The sequence below is a fragment of the Abrus precatorius genome, unplaced genomic scaffold (genome assembly GCF_003935025.1).
Source record: "Abrus precatorius isolate BTA unplaced genomic scaffold, Abrus_2018 Scaffold2, whole genome shotgun sequence".
Lineage (NCBI taxonomy): Eukaryota > Viridiplantae > Streptophyta > Magnoliopsida > Fabales > Fabaceae > Abrus > Abrus precatorius.
Genome location: NW_020874362.1, coordinates 10,191,651 through 10,214,371, shown reverse-complemented (window position 1 = coordinate 10,214,371; position 22,721 = coordinate 10,191,651). Strand labels below are relative to the sequence as shown.

Genomic DNA, 22,721 nt, shown 5'->3' with positions numbered 1-22,721 from the left:
GTTAATGGAGCTTAAAGAGCATATTGAGGATCTAATGCAGAAATAGATGATTAGGCCTAGTGTATCACCTTGGGGAGCACCAGTTCTCTTGGGAAAAAAGAAGGACGGGAGTTATAGGTTGTGTGTTGATTTTCGTAAGCTGAATAAGTTGACAATCAAGAATAAGTACCCGTTGCCATAGATTGATGATTTGATGGACCAGTTAAGAGGCGCTAAAGCATTCTTTAAGATTGATTTGAAGTCTGGGTTCCATCAAATCTGAGTAAAGGATGAAGATATCCCAAATTTGCACTAGATATGGTTATTACAAGTATACAGTGATGCCTTTTGGAGTCACTAATGCTCTGACAGTGTTTATTGACTACATGAACTGGATCTTTAGACCTTTTCTGGATCGAATTGTAGTAGCCTTCATTGATGATATCTTGGTTTATTCTAGTTCACCAGCGGAACATGCAGAGCATTTAAGGACTGCATTAGGTATTTTGAAGGAGAAACAATTGTATTCTAAATTGTCTAAGTGTGAGTTTTGGCTAGACAAAGTGAAGTTCCTTGGCCATATTATTTTAGCTAAGCGAATTGCAGTTGATCCTTCCAAAGTTAAAATGGTGTTGTAGTGGGAAAGGCCGAAGACAGCCACAAAGATTCGTAGTTTTGTGGGCCTAGCAGGTTACTACCGGAGATTTATAAAGGGATTTGTGAATATAGCTACACCATTGACATGGTTAACTCGCCATGATCAACCCTTTGTATGGACTAGGAATAAGAGCAAAGCTTTAATGAGTTAAAGCAGAGATTAACTTGCTCGCCGATGTTGATTTCCCCTGATACTAACCGGCCATTTAAGGTGTATTGTGATGCTTCGTATCAGGGATTAGGGTGTGTGTTAATACAAGATAAGAGGGTGGTAGCTTATGCATCTCGCCAGCTGCAAACTCATGAGCGAAATTATCTGACCCATGACCTTGAGTTAGCTATTGTAGTCTTTGCTCTGAAGGTGTGCTGACACTATCTTTATGGAGCTCAGTTTGATGTATATAGTGATCACAAGAGTTTGAAGCATTTGTTTGATTAGCGAGAGTTAAATATAAGGCAGAGGCATTGGATGAAATTCCTTAAGTATTATGATTTTCAACTCCAATACCATCCAGGAAAAGCTAAAGTAGTGGCTGATGCATTAAGCAAAAATGTGTTTCAGGCATTCTCCTTAAGAGTTAGTGAAACTCTTTTGGTAAAACAATTTCGAGACCTGAACTTACATGTTGACTTATCACCTAGAAAGATTAGTTGTGGCCGGATTGTGGTAGCTAAAGAGAAAGTTGAACTTATCAGAGAAAAGCTAAGAGTTATCAGAAGTCTTTTGTTGATCAACGCAAAAGGCCCTTGGAGTTTGAAGTTGGAGATCATGTATTCCTGAGAGTGTCACGTACTACAGGTGTGGGACGAGCATTGAAGGTAAAGAAGCTTACTCCTAAATTCTTTGGGCCGTATCAAATATTGCATCGTAGAGGACCAGTAGCTTATGAGCTAGCTTTACCACCTCAGTTGGCAAGGTTATATAACATTTTCATGTATCACAACTGAGGAAGTATATTCCTAATCCGTCTCATGTAATCGAGCCAGATGTGGTGGAAATATGAAATGATTTATCTGTTGAAGTTCCAGCTGCTCTTATTGAGGACACTAGGGTTAAGGAGCTTATAGGCAAGTCTATTTGGCTTGTGAAGGTTGTTTGGGACCCAGTTACTAAAGATGCTATTTGGAAATTAGAGGAGAAAATGAGAGAGTTGTATCCTCATCTTTTCTCTGAGGATGAAATTTTTGAAGACAAAAATTTATTTTCAAGGAAAGAATTGTCAGGTCTGTAAATTTATTATTGAGTAACTTGTAATATTTTGTAGTTGTTAAATGTTAATTGAAGGATTATTTAGTATTGGAATAAATTTAGATGGAGTTTGAAATTATTTTAAAAGAAGTTAAATAAAAAAGTGAACAGTAAATTTGGCATGAACAGTAAGGCGATGTGAATAATAACTCTGGCAAGAATAGTAACTCCGGTGTGAACAGTACTCCAAAAAATTTTTTCTTAAATTTTGCCTATAAATAGGGACCATGTACAAAATTTTCATTTCTTTACCCTTCTTAAAGGTTCTAGAGAGATCCAAAGCCATATACCACCATTTTCTCTCATACTAATTCCTCCTAAACTTAAATTTCTCACCAGATCTGAGATTCTACATCTATTCTACAGGATCTAAAGTAAGTTTCTATAAGTGTGTAGTTAGATTTACCATTCCTTTCTCTTTTTCTTCTCTTTCTTATAGATAATTGATAATATCTTAAGAGAAACTTCGTTGTAAAGCTAAATCTTTGGTGAATCTTGCCGTAAAACAAGTAATATTAGGTAGATCTGGTGTGAATCGTTGTTCTAAGGTAAGGGGAGCTTACTTTAACTATTAAACAATGTTTGGAACAATTTGGTATGTTATTACAAGAAGTTTTGAGATGATTTTGTCAGTTCTCTTGGATAAAAGCTATTTTCTATGTTGTAACTGCTATTAATTGATTTAAAAGCTAAGATTTGGCTAAAATATTATGAATTGTTTTAGCTGAACTGAGTTGTTGAGAATATGATTTAGTCTATGTCGCATCATGCTGAGATATATGATTTAGTCTATGATTTTTCTTTTGTAAGCTCACCCTTGCATTTCTGCCTATGTTGTTGTGTGCATACGTACTACGATGATCATACAGTGGTACATGAGCAAATGTAGCAGGTGTTGCATCTACTTCACAGCTTGAGGGGCCAGTGAAGAAGTGTTAGAAGGTTGGAGTCGAGTAATTTTACATTAAAGTCATTTTCCTTATATTTTGAGACCTTATATAGAGGGAGCTATGTAGTATAATTTTGTGTATTATGAACTAAATATAATATTATGTTGTTCTATTGAATATTTATTGTAAGGAACTTTGTTTTATTTTGAATGAGAAGTGAATTTTATACTTATATTCTCCATTAGTTATCTATCTTAAATAAGTAAGTGGTGTAGAAATAATGTTCTCGGTTCATTATAAAAAGAAGTCGTGACAATCACCAAACATAAGAAGTCTTGTATCATTAAAGGACCTAAGATTAAAAAGTTTGAAGTCTAATGATTCCCATACCTTAATAGAGAATTTGATTCTAATAGCTATATATTATGTTCTACCAAAGAAAGTTTGTGTGACAATCACCAATTTGTTTTTCTTCAAGGCAATTTGTAGTAAAGTGATCAATCCTATGAGATTACCAACTTTGCAAAACGAAATATTTGAAACCCTTTGTGAGTTTGAGATGTATTTTCTACCTTATTTCTTTAATATCATGCTTCATTTGACAATTCATTTGGTTAAGGAAACAAAATTGTGTCGACCTACATATATGAGATGGATATATTCCATTAAACAATATACGAACATTTTAAAAGGGTGTGTCAAGAATAGAAGCCGACCAGAGGAGTGTATTGCTAAAAGATATTTAGTTAAAGAAGTTGTTGAATTTTGCAATTAATACTTGTCAAATATGGACTCAATAGGTTTACCAAAATTGTGTCATATAATCATATTAGGGAAAGGTAGTACTTGTTGTCAACTAATAGAAGCTCTGAAACTACAATGGGATTAAGCACACTTATTCGTTTTATAATACACTGATGAAATTGAGCCTTATATAATCATGTACAAAGACATGCTAAAGCATAAAATTCCTAACAAATGTGAGAATTGGATTACAAAAGAACATAACTAGAGATTCGTTTCATTGCTACAGTAACATGTATCTCAACAGTTGATATAAAATAAGAATTCAGTTTCAAAAAAAAATTGATGGTTATCAAAAGGTCCTTGTGTTGATGCATTTCTTACACTTCTTACTTAATCAATGACTTCACCTTTTCCACAAAAGAGCACGATGACCACAACACAATGTAAAATAGTGAAGTGACTCTTATGTTCATTCACTACATATCTCCAGAAGGATAAAAACCTCATTTATATAAATGTTACTTTGGGGGTAATTGAACACATGAAAATTGAATTACACAAAGTTTCAAGTCATTATATTTGGTTACAAAGTGGGTTAACAACAATAATGGTGTTAAAATAGACAACATAGGCTTTATAAGAGTTTATCTTAGTGATAAATGCAGATTTTATTAGTATTTTACCTTAGTTTTTAATATATTTCATATGAAAAACATGATTGAGAAAGCTGGAAAACTCATAAAAATAATAGAATATTCAATTCATTTCTAAATAGTTTAATTGTTTAGATTTTTTGAATTTTCTATGTAAAAAGTACTGATTAGAACCTTGCAAGAAACTCTGAGTTGAGATCATAAGATTGGAGGATCAAGAGAGAAAGTAGAAGAAAGTAACAAAAATTGGAATCAAGGAACAAAGTCTGGTGAAGCAAAAGTTGGGCGTTATCACTTTTGTTCACAAAAGTGATTGTTCTATAAGCTTAATATTGAAGAAAGATTTGTGTGTTATCACTTTTGTTCACAAAAGTGATCATTCCAGACAATTCCCCAGCAAAGCATGGATGGTCACTGGATAACCCCCGTCTCACGGATACAACGTGTGCGGTGACTCCTTAACAAAGGTGTTAGTCAAAGGTCGAGTCAGGAGGAGAGCATGTGGCCTATGGTGCACACGCTCACTATTGGTATCATCACCACCCTCTCACCTCCCCAAGGTATTTCTACTGCCCCATCTTCCATACCCTAATGCATCGCTGAACCATTCATAGCTTCCAACATATTCAAACATATTCACAATCGCATCTGACATGCCATTCACACATATTTCCAACCATTCAAATTATTCAACATCAAGAGATGGCATGGTAACACATAATTTCATCCACAATCTCAATATTCACTTTCACACACGGCACGTATGCCCACATTCAATCACATTACATTCAAACACACAACATCTCCCACACGGTTCTAAGCACAATCAAACCATTCTCAACAGACGCACTATGCAACATCCACCACATTGTAGCTAATGACACAATTTCCATCATATTTCCTCGTAAATCATGTTCAACACAAAATGTACATCAACACACGCATATCCTTACATTATATCTAACCACATTGTAATACATAGTCAAATAAACGAATACAAAACACAATAATATAGGGTAGAGTCCTCCCTTACCTCGAAATGAAGACCCAAACACGAAATCATAACAATGTGCTCCACACATGAGTTTCATCCTAAATGCATGAAAAATTCCATGAGAAATCAAAAGAACAAGGAAGAGGAATGGAAAACCAAAACCCTAACTCTTAGAACTTACCTTCAAGCATCCCAAACACAATTTCAACCTTCAATCCAACTCACGAACAGCTTTGGAGGCAATTAAATCGGTAAGAATGGATTGGGAATAGAGAGATTCGGAAGAGAGATGAAGAGAAAAGAGTGGGAATGTGTTTTCCAAATCCTAAACCCCTCAAATACCTTCTGGTCGCGACACCTCGCTGCAACGACACCCCCTCTTGCTACAGCAAAAATCTCAAAGGAAACTGCACTCTGGTTTCTGCAGAATTTCACTACAACGAGACCCTCTCGCTACAACAAGACTGCACCCAGAAATGCACCTCTCTCTGTTACTTTCTCGCTATAGTGAGAAGCTGCTCGCTACAGGACAATGCAACAAAATCACCCAACTCACCCAGGGCCTTCTCGTTACTGCGAAAATCCTCTTGCTACAACAAGAACACCCCTACATTACACACTTAGTTTATATTTCAAACAATTCGAGTCCAATCACAATTCCACATCACATTCCAACCATACTATACGACTATCTTTACAATCATATTCACATCTAACTCATTACACAGTCAGTATTCACACTCATATTCACATATATTCATATCATCATGTACATCAAATGTATATTCAAACAATAACTCATGTATTTATACTAATAATCAATAATTTATGAAATTTGAGATGTTACAAAATTTAGCAAGTTTAGAAAGAAGGATGTGCATATCTCTACCATAAATTTTTAAGAACAAGTTAAGTACAATAGATTCTTAATGATGTTTTCATATGACTATAATGTATATCTTTAAACACATTTGCATGTGTATAGATCATTTTTCATTATTCATTGTGGTTCATCAATGTAATTATATTGATTTTCTCCTCTTTTGTATTATTTTTGAGTTTTGGGATATTGAATTGTTCCCAATTTGATTTAATTATTAATTTTCATATATAAGTTGGTTTATCAGGTGTATTTGGGATACTGAAATATTTCCAACTATATTTAATACTTCGTTACAATATTACCTTGTCTATTAGGTGTAACAAAAAATTTTAAAATTTGAAATTATTAAATAAACTATTAAATTTTTCCATAACTTTAGAGAGTGATTAAAAGAACCGCTCATAAAACTTGACTTTGGAAAGCGATTCAAAAGTATATTTTCGAAAGTGATTTAAAAGCATAATTTGGAGAGTGACTCCACATGAAGCTGCTTTTCAAAATATAAAGTTTGGAGAGCAGTTAAAAGCTGAATCGATTTCTAAACTGCACTTATGCATAGAGCACTTATGAGCATAGTTATTTAATGATTTTCTAAAATTCAACACACTTACATGTTATAAAATATTAGAGCAGCTTAAAACACTCTAAATAAAAGTAAAATTGTGTGTCAAATTCATTAGAACCTATTTAATTCAACAAAATATTTTATTTTATTCACTATTTTTGTTTGTAATAATAAAAATATTGTTCATATTTTATTTTGTTCATAAAAAATAGTGAAAACATATTATTTGTTTTAATTATTTTGTATATAAACATTTGAAAACTAAAAATTTAAAAAGTGAAGGTTAAGTGACAATTTTATAATTATTATTACTATTTAGAAAAAATAAGCTTTTTTAAAAACATTATTGTTTTTAAAGAGATGAAGTAATAAAAAGAAACGATTTTATTTTGTTTTATTTGCACACCAAAATTGCTGCGCAAAAGTGAGAAATTTTTGTTTTTATTTAATTTAAAGCATATTATAACATTAATAAAGTAAATATGAAAAAAATGATTGAAAGAAGCCATATTTGCTTTGTCTTGTTCAAAGTTGGCTACCTCACCAACTGAACATGGCCAGTCAACTTACGCTCGAACAAATTGACTGGGCAGACCACAAATTTGTCTCGACATCTCCACCTACCCAGCTACCCTCACTCTGTTCATATACTTTAATCAATATTAAAAAAATGAAGTAAAAGCTCAAATTCTACTAATACATAGTAAAAAGATGGGTTGATAATAAAAGGAGCCAAAATACTGAAACAGAAATACAGAGGAAGGAAGAGGGTATTGAGATTGAGAAAGGTAATGGGGAAGAGTAAGGTTCTTGTGGTGGGTGGAACAGGATACATAGGAAGGAGGATAGTGAAGGCATGCTTAGCAGAGGGCCATGAAACCTTTGTGCTTCAACGCCCTGAGTTGGGCCTCCAAATTGAGAAGATTCAGATGTTACTCTCTTTGAAGAAGGAAGGTGCCCATTTAGTTGAAGCCTCTTTCTCTGATCACAAGACCCTTGTTGATGCCGTTAAGCGTGTTGATGTTGTCATCAGTGCCATCTCTGGCGTTCATATTAGGAGCCACAGCATCACTTTGCAACTCAAACTTGTTGAGGCCATCAAGGAAGCTGGGAACGTTAAGGTTTTCTAGTTTGACCCTTCTTTTGTCTCTTTCTCTTGCTTTCTTTAATTATTTCTTGAAAATATGATTTTTATGTCATGATTGCCATAAATAAATTAGAAGGTATTTTGATATTTATCACTTGGACCGACATTCTGATTTGTGTTGAATTCGTTGCCTGTTAGCCATTTTCGAATTGGGACAAATGTTTATTATTAGGATAAACATGTATTTGAATTAAATGACTGGAATCAGATATGATATGATTGGTAGCTTGATGAATGATTTGAGTTTGGAATTTGGCATAATGAAATGTGTAAATGGACAGTAATTGCGAAACAATATAATGAAACTCTTTTTGTCTTTCCCTCAAGCGTTTCTTGCCTTCCGAATTTGGCCTTGACCCAGCAAGGATGGGACATGCATTAGAACCAGGAAGGGTAACATTTGATGATAAAATGGCTGTAAGGAAAGCCATAGAGGAAGCTAAGATCCCTTTCACTTACATCTCTGCAAACCTTTTTGCTGGATACTTTGCTGGCAGTCTCTCTCAAATGGGGTCTTTTATGCCTCCAAGGCACAAGGTGCATCTCTTTGGAGATGGCAAACTCAAAGGTACCCTTTTAATTTTAAATTAAATTTTCATCCAACACTGAATATGATTAAATAAAATGGTTTATCATTGTCACATTTTTGTGAACATCATTTCAGCTGTTTTCCTGGATGAAAATGATGTTGCCACATATACAATCAAGACAATAGATGATCCTCGAACCCTTAACAAAACATTGTACCTAAGGCCCCCAGAAAATGTTCTCTCCCAAGGAGAGCTTATTGGAATTTGGGAGAAGCTTATTGGGAAGGAACTGGAGAAAACATACATAACTCCAGAAGGCTTTCTTACAACATTGAAAGGTATCAAATTCAATTAATTGTCCTAAATTTAGTTTGTGACTTTGTGTACACCGAGTTATGTACCTTACACGTATTCATGTGCATTTGATTTTCAGGTTTGGATTATAAACTTCAAGTAGGAATTGGGCACTTCTATCATATATTCTACGAGGGATGTTTAACAAATTTTGAAATTGGGGACGATGGAGAAGAAGCATCCAAGCTTTACCCTGAAGTGAATTACACACGCATGGATGAGTACCTAAAAATTTATGTGTAATAGGAACTCGTTCTTTACGAATCAGTGATTCAAACATGAACATGACTGTTAGCTAAAATAACCTTTATTGAAAGGGTATGAGTGTGTGACATGATATGAAACCCAACAGGCAATTGGTTTTATCAACTACTATAATAATATTATATGGATTGGATTTTTCAGCAGTCAAACATCTCATCCGATGATTGCATTTGGTTAGACATCTGATTATAAAATATTTCCTTTACAAGAATATATTCTCGTTCAGTAAATGAGATTAAGTAATTTTTTTATACATAAATATTTGAAATTCAACTCAATATGCATATAATGGGTGAAATATAGCTACAAGGATCAAGATCTAAGATTATAAAACTATACGGACCAACCATTAAATTTTTAAAATATAGAAATCAAAACCAAAATTAAGATAAATGTAGAAAAAAAAATGTAACTGCGTAAAGTATTCAAATTTTCACTTAATCCAACACGTCATTTTTTTTTTCTTTTCTTTTCTTTTCACCCTTAGCTTTTACATTTTTTTTTTTCAATTTAAGAAAACATTAGCTTCATCAAGAAAATTTTATATCCCTTATTACTGTGGTGAAGTTTGTCTTTCATAAATCCTTATAATCTTTTTGCTGAAGCATATAGGTCAGCCAATTAAATGAGACCATATTGATCAGATAACTTGAATCATCTGCTAAGTGGAAGATATTCTCTGTTAACTCATCAAACTTGAGATTTTTAGGAGTGGATACTGTTCAATTTCAAAGTAAGAAAAGGTGCTCAACTCAAAGAGCTCTAACAGAGAACTTACATTTTCCTTGTTCCAAAGAGGCATGAATAGATTTTGGAATAAAATATTGAATTTAATTCTATTTCATTGCAATATAAACTTAAGTAAATAACATCTCCCTTGAGATTTAAATAAATGACTCAACCCTATTTTCGATTTCTTTTTCAATTAATAAACTCCTTCCTGTCTCATTAACAGAACTTCTGTTTGGTGTTAATTTTAATGGAATATTACTTCCTAGGTAACCCAAGTCAAAGAATCAAAAAGAAAAACTAGTTAACACTGTCTTTTCTAAATGGATTGATTAAAAAGTAACACTGCAATTGAAAAAATTCAATGCTGCAAGCCCCGCCACTCTTTTAAACGACGCTTCAAATCTCAGTGGTGAAGCCACTGCAAGGTGTTACAGCTAGTTTTGCGTAAAAACATTGTATTGTTTTTCACATATGCTTTACCTTTTTACATAAAATTTAAAATTAATGTAAGTTTATATCTTTTCTTACTAATTTTAGACTAATTAATTTCAAAACCTGGTAATACTTTAAATATTATTTTTCCTTTTTCAACAATTAAAAATTTATAAACCTCATTATCCGTTACCCAAAACATGGTATTGAAATTTAATAATAAACAAGACCAAAGACTCTTAGTAACATTAGATGAAATGCTTGAAATGAATGGGGTATAAAAAAAAAGACAAGTTAAAAAATAATTCTAATATAAATACCAAGTCTAAAAAACACATTAATTTAAAGGTTTAAAATTATAAGAAAACTATGATTGGGTGATTAAGCTGATTCAGGTTGAAAAAGATTAATCTCAAAATCAAACCGATTATAATTAATTTAGTTTATATGTAAAATAAGAAACTGATTATCTAAATTAATCCAAACCAATTTGATTGGTTTGATGTGTATTTTTACATTCTCCGGGTAAGGCTGATGTAACGAATACTCCTACTTGCATTACGTATTTTATATGTTTTTACTCTCCTCAAATATTGTTGCTTATGATAATATATGGAATTCACTCTATTTTGACCCACACGATCAATGCATATGATAATATTCATACCACATAACAAGTGGGGTCTGTCAATCCAATCAAGCACGAGCCACATTTTCGGATGGTACCACAATCGCTTCGGAACTAGGCTGGGAACGGGTTTTTAATTCTATACTAGACACCCTTTGAAGCCTTTTCTAAGGGCAGTTTCGTCCAAATTCCTTCCAATGAAGACAAGTTTGTTTATCCTCTTCTCGTTAGGTTCCCATGTTTTTCCTGGACTTCCATCCAACGTGGAATGCACCCCCTGAAAGAATTAGGGAAAATGGGATAAGAGGTTGAGGGAAAATTTTCGCTGAATACTTAAAAATACTACATATAGGTAATAGAAACATGATAACATCTGCAGAAGAGGACCTGAAACACATATCTTTGATCAGAACCATCCACTGACAAGACACCCTTCATTCTGTAAAGGTCCTCTCCTTTTTCCTCTATCACTCTTTCAAGCCAATCGTCAACCTAGAGGTCATTTAATCCGAAAAAAAGGTGGGATAAGGCCATAAACAAAAGCACCATAAATGTAAGAGTTGCAGCATATAAGTCGAATCAATAAAAAGAAATGCAGCGATTTAAGACAGTATTTTGTAAGGGATTAAAAAAGAAAAGTAAAAAAAAAAAAAAAGAGTAACAATTACCTCATCAAGATCAAGAGTTCCCTCTGCAACAATACTGAAACTAGAGACAGCAGAATCATGCACATGGTCGTGATGATGATGTCCTTTGTGTTCTGTTGATACATTCATAAATATCAAGTCATGCAGAATCACAAGAATAAATGAGCAAGAATAATCTGGAAACATTTTAAGCCTATTTGGATATCCTGTTCACGCTCTGTTCACAATTCCCTAAGCATTATTAGAAACGGAGTTTTTCTAAAGGCAAAATTATCTCCTTTGGTCTAACAGAGGTTCAGAATGCTGGACAAAAACAAGCTATTTTATCAATCAAGTCATGCAAACTTTTTTATTTTTCAAAATTTAGACATTGTTAAAAATGTGAGTATACTCATAGGATTGTACAAGATTCCATCCATTTCCCTGCTCTGTTACAACCCCAGGATGCCAGGCAGTTGGATTTGGCCAGATCACCAGACTTGCTTGCGAGACATGCAATCTGTGAACTGTGACTGAGTTTTGCCCCTGCAATTTCCCAGGTCAGGTTGGGAGACCTAACTGGACAACAAAACACCCAGTTTCATGGGGTTTCTTAACCTAATATCTCTTCTCCCCCAGTGGCACACAGTGCACATTTGAGCTCCCTCCTCTAGTCCAACATTTTGAACCTTTTCAAAGCATCTCTTGAGTCTGGGTATTCACATAAAACACAAAAAAGTCGGATAAAACTAGGTATTTACATATCATAATTTTAGAGAAGATGATTTTGAGGTTAAACAAGGGTTTTATCCTTGTTTGGCAAGGATGGTGATGACCGAACAATGAGGGATAAGCTTCATAATCAAATTCCTAAGTTTCATTATGCTCAAGGTCTTTCTGATCTTGATGCTAAATCTACTAGGACGGTTATACTTTCTTGAGCATGGGGGTACTTCAATGGGGATGAATATCCAGAACTGAAGAGGTTTGTCATCCATTGGCATAAAATTTTTTCAGAAACCGCATTTAGTTTCGGTTTTTGGTTTGTCTCTGGCCAGCTCTCCCTCCAGCTGGTATTGTTCATCACCAGTGTTCACCTTTTCTGATGACTGTTCCAACCACTAACCAGTGGATCTGGGTGGCTGTCACTTGCACAACCCAACCTCAGGCCGACCCACCCTCATCAAGGCCCCACCACAGCCCCACAGTGGCCAGCCTTTTCTGCCACACGTGGCATCGTGACCAGCCATTTCTCCAGCCATCACTCACATCGTTTGCATTGCCACAACATTCTCTTTGTGGATCTGCTGTAGCTTAACTTGATTGTGGGTCCCTAACCTCCTGTTTGACATTTTTTGTACTGTACAGAGTCATTTTCTCTCTCTTCAGTGCTACCCATGGCTGCTCTCAACCCCCAATGCTGGACCTGCCATCTTCACCAACCACGTCATTGCTCCTCTCTCAACTAAACAATTGGATGGTTAGAATTATGCCACTTAGGATTTAATTTACATCTTTGCCTTGTCAGAAAAGATTACGACAACCATCTCACCATGAAGACTAATACTATTGCAGAGGCAGCCAACCCTCACTGTATGAAGATTGATGCTCAACTTTGTTGCATAATTAAGGTCACCCTTCATCCCTCTATTTGGCCTGTCTTCCATGCCCATGAGACGTGTGAAGCCAAGTGGGTACCAGCTGAGTTCCTATACACCAATAACACTCAATGACTTGCCATGACCTTATGACCATTACTGGTGCTTGCTACTTTGATGACTCTTGCTACCTATCTGAGTCGGGTCTCTGGCCTCCTCCATGATTTCAACAAGTACTTACTTCCAATTGACAAAACTAGCAAGTAGCTCAAGTAGTGCCACCAAGGATGTCTGGCCTCCTTCATGATTTCCACAAGCACTTACCCACGATCTCAAGGTATTGTCACAGTCTCCATTCTTTCTTATGTCTCCATTGATAATGTCTTCTATGTCCCCAAGTCTCCTTTTAATCTACTGAATATTCATTGTCTCACTCATACATTTAATTACATTATTTCATTTACCAAATATTCTGTTACTCTGCAAGACCAAAATTCGAAGATGATAAGCTTTGAATGTGAGTGCCATGATCTGTATACCAGCTCTGACAATCCTCTCATTGGTTCCATACTAGACTCTCCACTTGTAGTTCATGCCCAAACTAGGTCATCCTAATCTTGCTAACTCAAAGCATGTTCGTTCAAGTTGCCTTTTTAATCTTGTGAGTTGTGTCAATTAGGTAAACATGTTTGTAGTTCATTTCCTTGTCATGTCACTAGACAAACTTCGTCTCCCTTTATTTTAGTTCATTTAGCTTTATGGGGTCCTAGTCATGTAGGTCAAAATGCTTTCACTTTCATCAATGATTTTTCTCGATGTACTTGACTTTATTTAATGAAAGAACGTTTAGAGTTATTTTCTATCTTTCAGTCATTTTATAATAAAGTAAAAACTCAATTTGGTGTTCTCATTCGTACTTTACATAATAATCATGCCAAAGAATATTTGTCTTCTGCCTTTCGTAGTTTTGTTGTCTCACATGGGATTCTCGATCAGACATCTTGCCCCCATACTCCTGATAGCCTACTCACACCTTCTTCATGCTCATGTTCCCTACCTTTTCTAGGGTGATGTTGTCTTTACAACTTGGAAGGAGAAAATATTATAACAGGTGTTGTATCCACATCAGCCCCTTCATCCCTTGTCTCTTCTAGTCTTTAAATCCACTTGTTTTGTCCACAATATTAGTCCTAAGCTAGATAAACTCTACTCATTCCCACAAATATATCTTCCTCAGTTATACTTAATCTCAAAAGGGTACAAGTTTTATTCTCCTACTCTTTGTTGCTATCTTATATGTCTTGGTGTTTCCTTTTTTGAGTTTAACATATTTTATGACTCTTTGTCTTCTTCTGATTCTTCAAATATTTCCTCCTTGATCTTAATTCACTTTTCTCCTCCAAAGAAGTCTCCAACACTACCTAATTTACTCTACCCTATTATTGTACCATCAATGACAACAACTATCTTTAGCTCCACCATTGACACATAACCACCTCACTACTAACTCACGTTTGGTATCATGTCATTTTCCCTCTCTAACCTCACCTTCTAAGTTAGACCTTTTCATTGCGATCTGTAAAGGTATACATTCTTGTAATCCTTCTGATTATATTAATATTAGTTATCATTGTTTATCTCCTTTCCATTACACTTGTCGATTTTCTTTGTCTTTTGTTTCTATTCCTAAGTCTATAGGTGATGTCTTAGCTCATTCTAGCTAGAAACAAGCCATAGTTGATGAAATGAGCATGCTCTAACATAGGCACAACAATAGTTGGGACCTTGTCCCTCTCCCTCTTGGGAAGTTTTTCATTAATTATCAACGTGGATCAATTAGGTTTGTCTGGTAGCCAAAGGTTATACCTATATTTTTTATCTGAATTATAGTAACACATTCTCACTTGTAGCCAAGATGTCCTTTGTTCACTTGTTCTTATCTATGACAATCATTCGTCATTGGCCCCTTTTTCAATTGGACATCAAGAATGTCTTTCTACATAAGAACCTTCTAAAAGAAGTTTATATGGAGCAACCTTATAGTTTTTTTTCTCATGGGGGGTCTGAGACATATTTTTCACTACGGTCTTATATGGTCTTGAGAAACCTCCTCAAACACGGTTTGGTAGGTTTAGTATAGTGTTTCAACAATTTGGTATGATTTGGAGTGAAGCTGATTATTCTGTCTTCTATTGCCACTCTACCATTGAATGCATTTACCTCAGTCTATGCAATGCCATTGTCATAAAAAATAGTGACCATCATAGGTGAAACATCTTTGTCACCACTTCTAGACAAAGGATCTTAATAGACTTAAATAAATTTGAGAAGAGAAGTTGCTCAATTCAAAAATGATATTGTAAGTTTTCAAAGTATGTTATAAACAACCTAGAAGAGAGTAAGAGACAGGATTGATCACTGTCGAGTCTATTGATACTTCTATGGACTCTAATATCAAGCTCCTACCAGGATAGTGGGAGCCTGTTGCATTCCAAAGAAATGCTGAAGGTTTGTTCAGATGTTAAATTGCCTCACTATCACTTGTAATATCTCTTTTGTTATTAGTGTGGTGAGTAAATTTCTCAACTCTTATTATAGAAAACAATAGGATGCAGTTGTTCACATCATAAAATATATCAAGTGAGCTCTAACCTCTAAGAAAATACATTTTGTATGAAGCCAAAGGAGGACACTTGAATTATAGGATATATAGATGCAGATTAAACAAGCTATCCTACAAGTTGGATGTCAGCCTTTGGATATTGTGTTTTCATCGATGATAACTTTATCTTTTGAAAAAATTAGAAACAAAGAGTTGTTGGACAGTCAAGTGTAGAAGCAAGGTATCAAGTCATGACTTTAGCAACTTATGAACTCATGACTCAAACAACTATGAAGGAATTGATGTTTGTAGAGATTGCACAGATGACCCAAATTAGGGACAATCAGGCTTCTCTTCATTTTTGCCTCAAACCCCATTTTTCATAAAAGGACACATATTGAAATTATTTGTCACTTCATTAGAAAAAAGATCTTATTTGAAGATATTGCTACTCAATTGGTCAATTTTAATGATCAACTAACAGATATCTTCATTAAGTCTTTGAGGGGGCATTGAATCAGCTAAATATGTAACAGGTTTGGTACGCATCATTTATATGCTTCAATTTGAGAGTCATGAGATTAATGTAAATAGTTAATATGGTAATATTATAAATAGAATAACTAAGTAATTAGCGTGATTTTAGATAATTGTAAATCACATTTTTATTTTTATTTTTATTTTTGCATGAGGTAAACTTTTACGAATTTAAGAGCAGTCCACAAATTTACATAACTCTTCAGGTTGGACAACCTTGTTAGGGTGCATTTTTGAGCTAAGAGTTTTAATGTGACTATTTTATGCTAAACAGTCTTCAGTCTCTTGACCTTCATCCTACACTTATTCAAACAGTGGCATGCTGACAGGACCCACAAATGGATTATAGGAAATAGAAGAAACTGTATTGATCGAAATGTGAATTAAAGAACAAATATTCTAGTAGAGATAAACCTTAACCAGCCCAAAGCTCTAGGCTCCTTTAGAGAAATGCTTTGTGCATTCCCTACCTAACTAAACAGCTTTATAACAAATTAATGCAACCTCATCTCATGTATCCCCACTATCTCCTTATATATCCCCTCGCATGCTACACACCTCCAATTATAACCAACATACACATTTTGTCTACTTGGGCCTGGGCCCTTTATCCTAGTTCCTATCACATGCTAAAGCGCTAAGGCCTTTTCCTATGTTAGCTAAATCTTGGTCTAATGCATGGTAATATGACTATTAGTCTTATTTTCAACATCGAGAATCTAACACCATTTCAAAGCATATCTCATCCTTACTAAGTGCCCCCACCTATTTCTAGCATTCTACACATCCCACATCTTCTTAAGGTTCCAATTTTCCAATTAATCCTCCATCATCAAATGAGATGGAAAGTCTCATATGATGAATTATGATAGCTCTAACGGTCCTACTTTTTGCCGGTAATTTTGTGAAGTCAAGCAAATGTCCTACATTTGATGCTATTTTAGACCTAGTGGATGATTTTTATTTGCTAGATTTTATGCCCATCAGATCTTTCTGTCTTTTGACTCTTCAAGAGAGATTCCTTCTCACCCAATGGGAACAATGAACGTTCTATTATCAGTTTTGTGATTTACTTAGGGCTTTTAATTTGATAACAGGGTTTTCAATTCAGCTTTATTCATTGTTATTTGTTATTCAGGGGTTTTATTCTACGGTGGATTATCTTATTTCATCATAGAATACGTAATTAAGAATAACTTTACTAGGGTGTTTGACTATGTTGGATATATAAATAGACCTTTGGGAATAACAGTTGACACTCTCTTGATGATTATTATATTAATTGATATTTCCTTTGTTCAAGAGTTTCTGAAACATAAGCTGGAAGCGCACTTTTCCATAGAGGAGTACCTGTTGTCCAAAACCAAATACACAAAATAGTAAAATATACAAAGCTAGACTTCTAAACGGAAGACGTCAACTCCACATCATTCTTCACTATTTCTATTTTAGTATTTTGAGAAGAGAAGGATCTACCATGATGCAATCTAGTGTTTCTCTTAATAGATGAAATTCAATCAAATTCACATGACCCATCAACACCACCCTCTGTTTTTCATTTCAATATCATTGACCTTTATATCGCAGCCAACTCTAACAACAGAGTTGAAAAAAATAACCAAAAAAAATGGGAAAAGGGAGTAGAAAAATTACCATGTCCAGAATCATCCTGATGGCTTGTAGAAGAGGGACATTCTCCATGTACCTCCGATTCAATCCTGCAATATTAATCCATTTTGATTGAAAAATAGATAAATTTGCAGCAAATGAGATGTATAAATAATTAAATATGCATTATGCCATACTTATATCCATATTATTCAGGAAAGAAAAGGAGTAGTGGAAGCAAGAGATACATCAAGTACTATAATGATTAATGAGAGCTAAAAATTGTAAATAAAGTAGCAATATGTTAGAAGATTGAATATAAATGAATAACCATTACCTCTCAAGATCATATCCTCCCACACCCAGAACAAAGTCTATGTCAACAGATCCAAATTTTGCTTGCTTAATTTGTGCCATTCCATTGATGTGCTAGTAACAATTGAACGCAACAAAGAACTACTTCCATAAGCGTTATTTTCTTGGGGAATCAAGTACATTCACACACATTGCTATAGAAGCTGATAAAAAACAATATAAACAGAAATAAAAGCACAACAGTCTGTTCCATTTCATAAAAAGTAAATTGAATTTCTTTCTCACTCTCTTCTCCAATACATACACATCGATCACATTATAATAACAGCATGAAATGGTTATCAATGCATCATAACAGTTATTGCATATTTAATACATTTTTCCCTATATCAAGGATTAAAATTTAATACAAAACTACCGATCTGTTCTATCCATATTGGAAAAATCAGCAAAAGAGAAGAACTAATATCATCAGTCAACATGAAAAACATGGTATAGGTACAGTACATTCAATACCCAATCCAATCTATCTATCAGTCCCCGTCCATTTACCAATTAAAAATAGAAATATAGGGCCTGTCTGTTTAAGCTTTTAGAAAAAGTCATTAAAAGTTATTTATTTTTGAGATTTTATAAGAATCAGAAGATATTTTTGATTCAGTTGCACATAAAAAGTACTTTTTACTTTGAAAATTCGTTATAGTTATAGTTTTTTTTTCAAAAGCTACTCAAATTACTTTGTCAAAATAAACAGAAATCTTATTTATTTTCTGATTCTGAAATTTATTTTTTTTTCAAAAGCATAAACAAACACCCTAAAAGCTTTAAAAGTGATTTTTCATGAGAAAAAGCTAAGACAAACAAACAGGCTCATAATCATTGAAAAAGAGAGTCACCCAGGGCAGAGTGAACTCTATGAAAGTTGTACATAAATTCATTTCATGAATCTAGATTGAGTTCAATACCAATCTACTTTTCACTGCATAGAATTCCATTACCATTGTAGTTCAATTAAGGAATACAGTGTCTATAGGATGCATAAGTATAAAAAACATACCTTAATTTTCTTAGTCAATATATTTAACTCAGATTCAGTAACCAAATCTATCTGCAAAAGCATTTAGAAAATCAGATTCTAGAAACACGAACTAACACAATTTAGTAGTAAATATTGGAAAAGAAGAAAGTTGAAGAGAACACAGAAATACTACCAGAGAATCTTAAAGGCAGAAGCTTACCTTGTTCAAAATAATACGGTCAGCATATGCAACTTGCTCTACTGCCTCATTAACCACAAATCTTGGTTTCACTTCATTTAAATGTTTCATGGCATGCTTGCAGTCAACCAGAGTCACAACTCCATCCAGTTTCACATACTGTGAAACCAGCTCATCACTGCAAAATGTTTCAATGACAGGAGCTGGCTTTGCAAGACCTGTAAAAGGGTATTAAATAAACTTTAAAATATATGCCCTGTTCAATTATTTCATACACCTAACAGATGTAGTTAACAAAAGTGAACACAATTTTTTGTCACACCCTCAACTTGTTAGCCATCCATGTGAAAGACTAAAGCTTCCAAACAAACTTTTAGAACCACAGAAAAGAGTTCCTAAAAGATTTCTAAGCACCAGATAAGGATAAGGACAATAAAACTCATTGTGATTCACAAATCTTTTTTATACGATCCCTTTCATTAAATCACTTTTTTTTACTTCAACCTAAGACCCAAAAGCCCCAAACAGTGTGAATTTCAAACTACCACAAGAAACATAACAATGATCAGTTTATTTTTAAACCTCTAACACCACATTCCCCACTAGGGATGTCAGTGGGGCTGGGCAGGCACAGACAGTAGGTATCTGAGGGTAAGAACCTGCCTCAAACCTGTGCAGGTATTCTTCGCAGGTTTTAAACAGATTTGCTATTATCCGTGGGTATCCATAAATATCTATGAATATTTATTAGAAAATTATAGAATAATATTAAAATAACCTCATTCAAAATGACATATATACAATTGTAATTACTAATTAGAAGAAAAAAATAAAACAATTTGAGTTACAAAAATAGTACAGTACTTTGTTACAATAACAATAATACAATATTAAGTTATGAAGCACAAATCAAAATTATCATAGAATAAAAAAGTTAGAAACATATTTGATTGAATATACATAAGGACATTTTAACAGTTATCTACGGGTATGGTAAGTTAATACCCACACCCGCCCTGGGTAGAAAAAATCTGTTTAATTAAACCCATGGGTATCCATGGGTACAGGTATTTTTACCCACCAATATCCGTACGTGCAGGTAATTTTTCCATCCCAAATCCCCACTGTGCAGATTCTTTAACAACATCAGCAACTTACAAACCTGTGGTTTCAATAACAATATGATCAAAATTGTCTCGTTTTTTCCTAACAAGCTCCAACAGCATTTTAACTAGATCTCCTCGCACAGTGCAGCAGAGGCAGCCATTGTTAACCATGATAATATCTTCACTCACAGAAGAATGACTAGCAACCAATGATCCATCAATATCAACCTCACCAAACTGCATAATTTCATGAATACTTGTATGTAAGCCCATAATATTAGAGGTCAGATCGTACTCAAATTCTCACTTACTTCACACTAGCTTCAAATAAATAACATGCTGAAAAATCTTTTCAACACATTACTACATGCAATGTACCATAAACAGGTAAGTGCTAGCAGTTAGTTTAGCTTGATTCCATGTCATTAGAAACATGCTGATACATCCTAAGTTATATTGGGGTATTCACGGTTTGATTTGGTTCAATTTTGCTCAAAAAGTCATCCAAACCAAACATAAAAATAGTATGTGGTTCAGTTTCAATGCAGTATCAAAACTGAACCAAACCAAACTGATATTTTGCAGTATAGTTTGGATTGGCTTTTATTTGTTTTTAAATGACTTTTATTCCTCTAAAATTTAATTATTTATTTATAACCCAAAAATCAAAAGACTTTGTTGGAAAAACAAAAAGTAGAGAAAAGAGATGTTAAAATTAGAATTGATGTAGAAGAGAAAAAATGGATACTCAATTGAGAGAAGAGTCTAGAGTAGATAGAAGTGATGCACCATATATTTATATAATGTTATGACAAGAATAAGGAAAAATAGTTTTTAAGTGAAAACAACAAAAAAAACAATATATATATATATGGAACAAGATCTTCTTATACCAGTATAAGTCTAACATCTAATTTGAACTTTTCATTTAACTTAAATCTAACAGGTTATAATTTATTACTTTACTGACCGTTAAATTTAAGTTAAATGAAAGACTCAGATTGAATATAAGAGTTTTTAGACTTACATTGGTGTAAAAAGATCCTTTCTTTTATATATATATATATATATTATAGGTGCTGTTGGGCTTGGTTTGGGTTTGGGTTTTAACAACAGCAATCAGAAACCGAACCAAACCACGATATAAAATGCAGTTTTTTCCAGCTTTTGGTTTGATCAATTTTCGATTCAATCGATTTTCAATTTTCAACTTTTTGAATTGGTTTGGCAATTTGAAAATGTTTGGTACAGTTTTGAACACCCCCAAGTTATATATGGACCTACATATTTGTAACTGAGATTTCACAAAAAGAAAAATTACTCTTAATTCAAAATATGGTGGAATTATTGAAATTTAATATTGTCAATCAATTAAACTCAACAAGGCCATCATCTAATTACATGGAACTTCTTGTTACATAGAAAAATTAAGACTACACAGAATTCTGTGGAATTATATAGATAGTCAAATTAGATACCTCATTTTCAATGACAGCTATTCGCTTGCCATGTTGGGATGTCAGAATATGATTAAGGAGAGTAGTCTGCATTACCAAAAACTGAGTTATAAATTATTCAATTGGTAAAAACTTAAAATGAAAAACAAAAGCAACTAGAAAAATTCTGCAAGTAAGCAAAAGAAAATAAGAAATGTTTTTAACCGTTTTATTTTAAAGCTTTTGCTTTATAAAACGTTATTTTTTCATACTACTAAAGAAAAATAAAATAAAACAATGAAAAATGGGAGGGAGGGGAAGGGACACCTTTCCAGAGCCAAGAAAACCAGTTATGACGGTAGCTGGAACACGATTATCGATAGCGATCGAAGCAGCTTCGTCGATCGTTATTAGCGACGGAGGACTCACTTTCTGCGATGCACAAATGTAAATGTCGCGTGAATCTAAACCCAAAACCCTAATAGAGAGAAACAGAGAGAGAAAGAGAGAGTACATGAGGCATGTCCATTTTGGCCACTTCCATATAGTTATCCTTAAGGGAGTGGAAAAGCATGGAGTTCATGGCGGAGGAGATGATGGTGGCGTCGCGAACTCCCGACGTAAATGGCCGCCGGAGTGCACCGACGGCGGCGACCATGCCTCTCTTCCACATTTGTCTTTCTATTCCTCCAGCGTGTGACGGTGTGACTCTGGTGTGGCAGCTCAAGCCAACTGCGTAAGCTCAAAAGCATTACTGTTGCAAAAATAAACATTCAATTTCTGTTTAAGAAAAATGCTTCCGTATACGCTTGCAAATAAATAAATTAGGGAGAAATAATTTTGTTTTACCAAAAAAAAGTTGATATGTTTCATAAAGTAATCAATTGACTCTTTTATTGTGAAGAAAATGCACGACCTCGAGGATCTTGAGCAGGAGGTAAAATGTTCGAAAAGTAAAGAAATATTAACTAT

General features: G+C 34.1%; 2 protein-coding genes across 2 annotated transcripts; one reads left to right on the top strand and one right to left on the bottom strand.

Moving 5' to 3' along the window:
• The first annotated feature begins 7,169 nt into the window (after positions 1–7,169).
• LOC113858524 (isoflavone reductase homolog) lies at positions 7,170–9,015 on the top strand. The gene is made up of 4 exons (XM_027491208.1): positions 7,170–7,738; positions 8,092–8,332; positions 8,429–8,632; positions 8,728–9,015. Exons 1-4 carry the CDS (start codon positions 7,409–7,411, stop codon positions 8,889–8,891), a joined length of 939 nt encoding a protein of 312 aa, XP_027347009.1. The 5' UTR covers positions 7,170–7,408; the 3' UTR covers positions 8,892–9,015.
• Positions 9,016–10,697: 1,682 nt separating this feature from the next.
• On the bottom strand, positions 10,698–22,444 carry LOC113858960 (P-loop guanosine triphosphatase YjiA-like). The gene is made up of 11 exons (XM_027491773.1): positions 22,264–22,444; positions 22,077–22,181; positions 21,792–21,857; positions 20,370–20,550; positions 19,229–19,425; positions 19,048–19,098; positions 18,013–18,104; positions 17,721–17,785; positions 11,373–11,464; positions 11,092–11,196; positions 10,698–10,981 (listed from the first exon to the last, which is right to left on the bottom strand). The coding sequence occupies exons 1-11, from the start codon at positions 22,420–22,422 to the stop codon at positions 10,844–10,846; spliced, it is 1,251 nt and encodes a 416-aa protein (XP_027347574.1). The 5' UTR covers positions 22,423–22,444; the 3' UTR covers positions 10,698–10,843.
• Positions 22,445–22,721: the final 277 nt, after the last annotated feature.

Excerpts from the sequence above, each read along its gene's own strand:
- LOC113858960 (XM_027491773.1), bottom strand. The coding sequence starts at position 22,422 with ATGTGGAAGAGAGGCATGGTCGCCGCCGTCGGTGCACTCCGGCGGCCA. Across the intron at positions 20,551-21,791 it reads TAGCTGTCATTGAAAATGAG|TTTGGTGAGGTTGATATTGA; the intron begins GTATCTAATTTG and ends GAAATTATGCAG. Across the intron at positions 18,105-19,047 it reads TATTGACTAAGAAAATTAAG|CACATCAATGGAATGGCACA; the intron begins GTATGTTTTTTA and ends AATTGTTACTAG.
- LOC113858524 (XM_027491208.1), top strand. The coding sequence starts at position 7,409 with ATGGGGAAGAGTAAGGTTCTTGTGGTGGGTGGAACAGGATACATAGGA. Across the intron at positions 7,739-8,091 it reads AGGAAGCTGGGAACGTTAAG|CGTTTCTTGCCTTCCGAATT; the intron begins GTTTTCTAGTTT and ends CTTTCCCTCAAG. Across the intron at positions 8,333-8,428 it reads TGGAGATGGCAAACTCAAAG|CTGTTTTCCTGGATGAAAAT; the intron begins GTACCCTTTTAA and ends ACATCATTTCAG.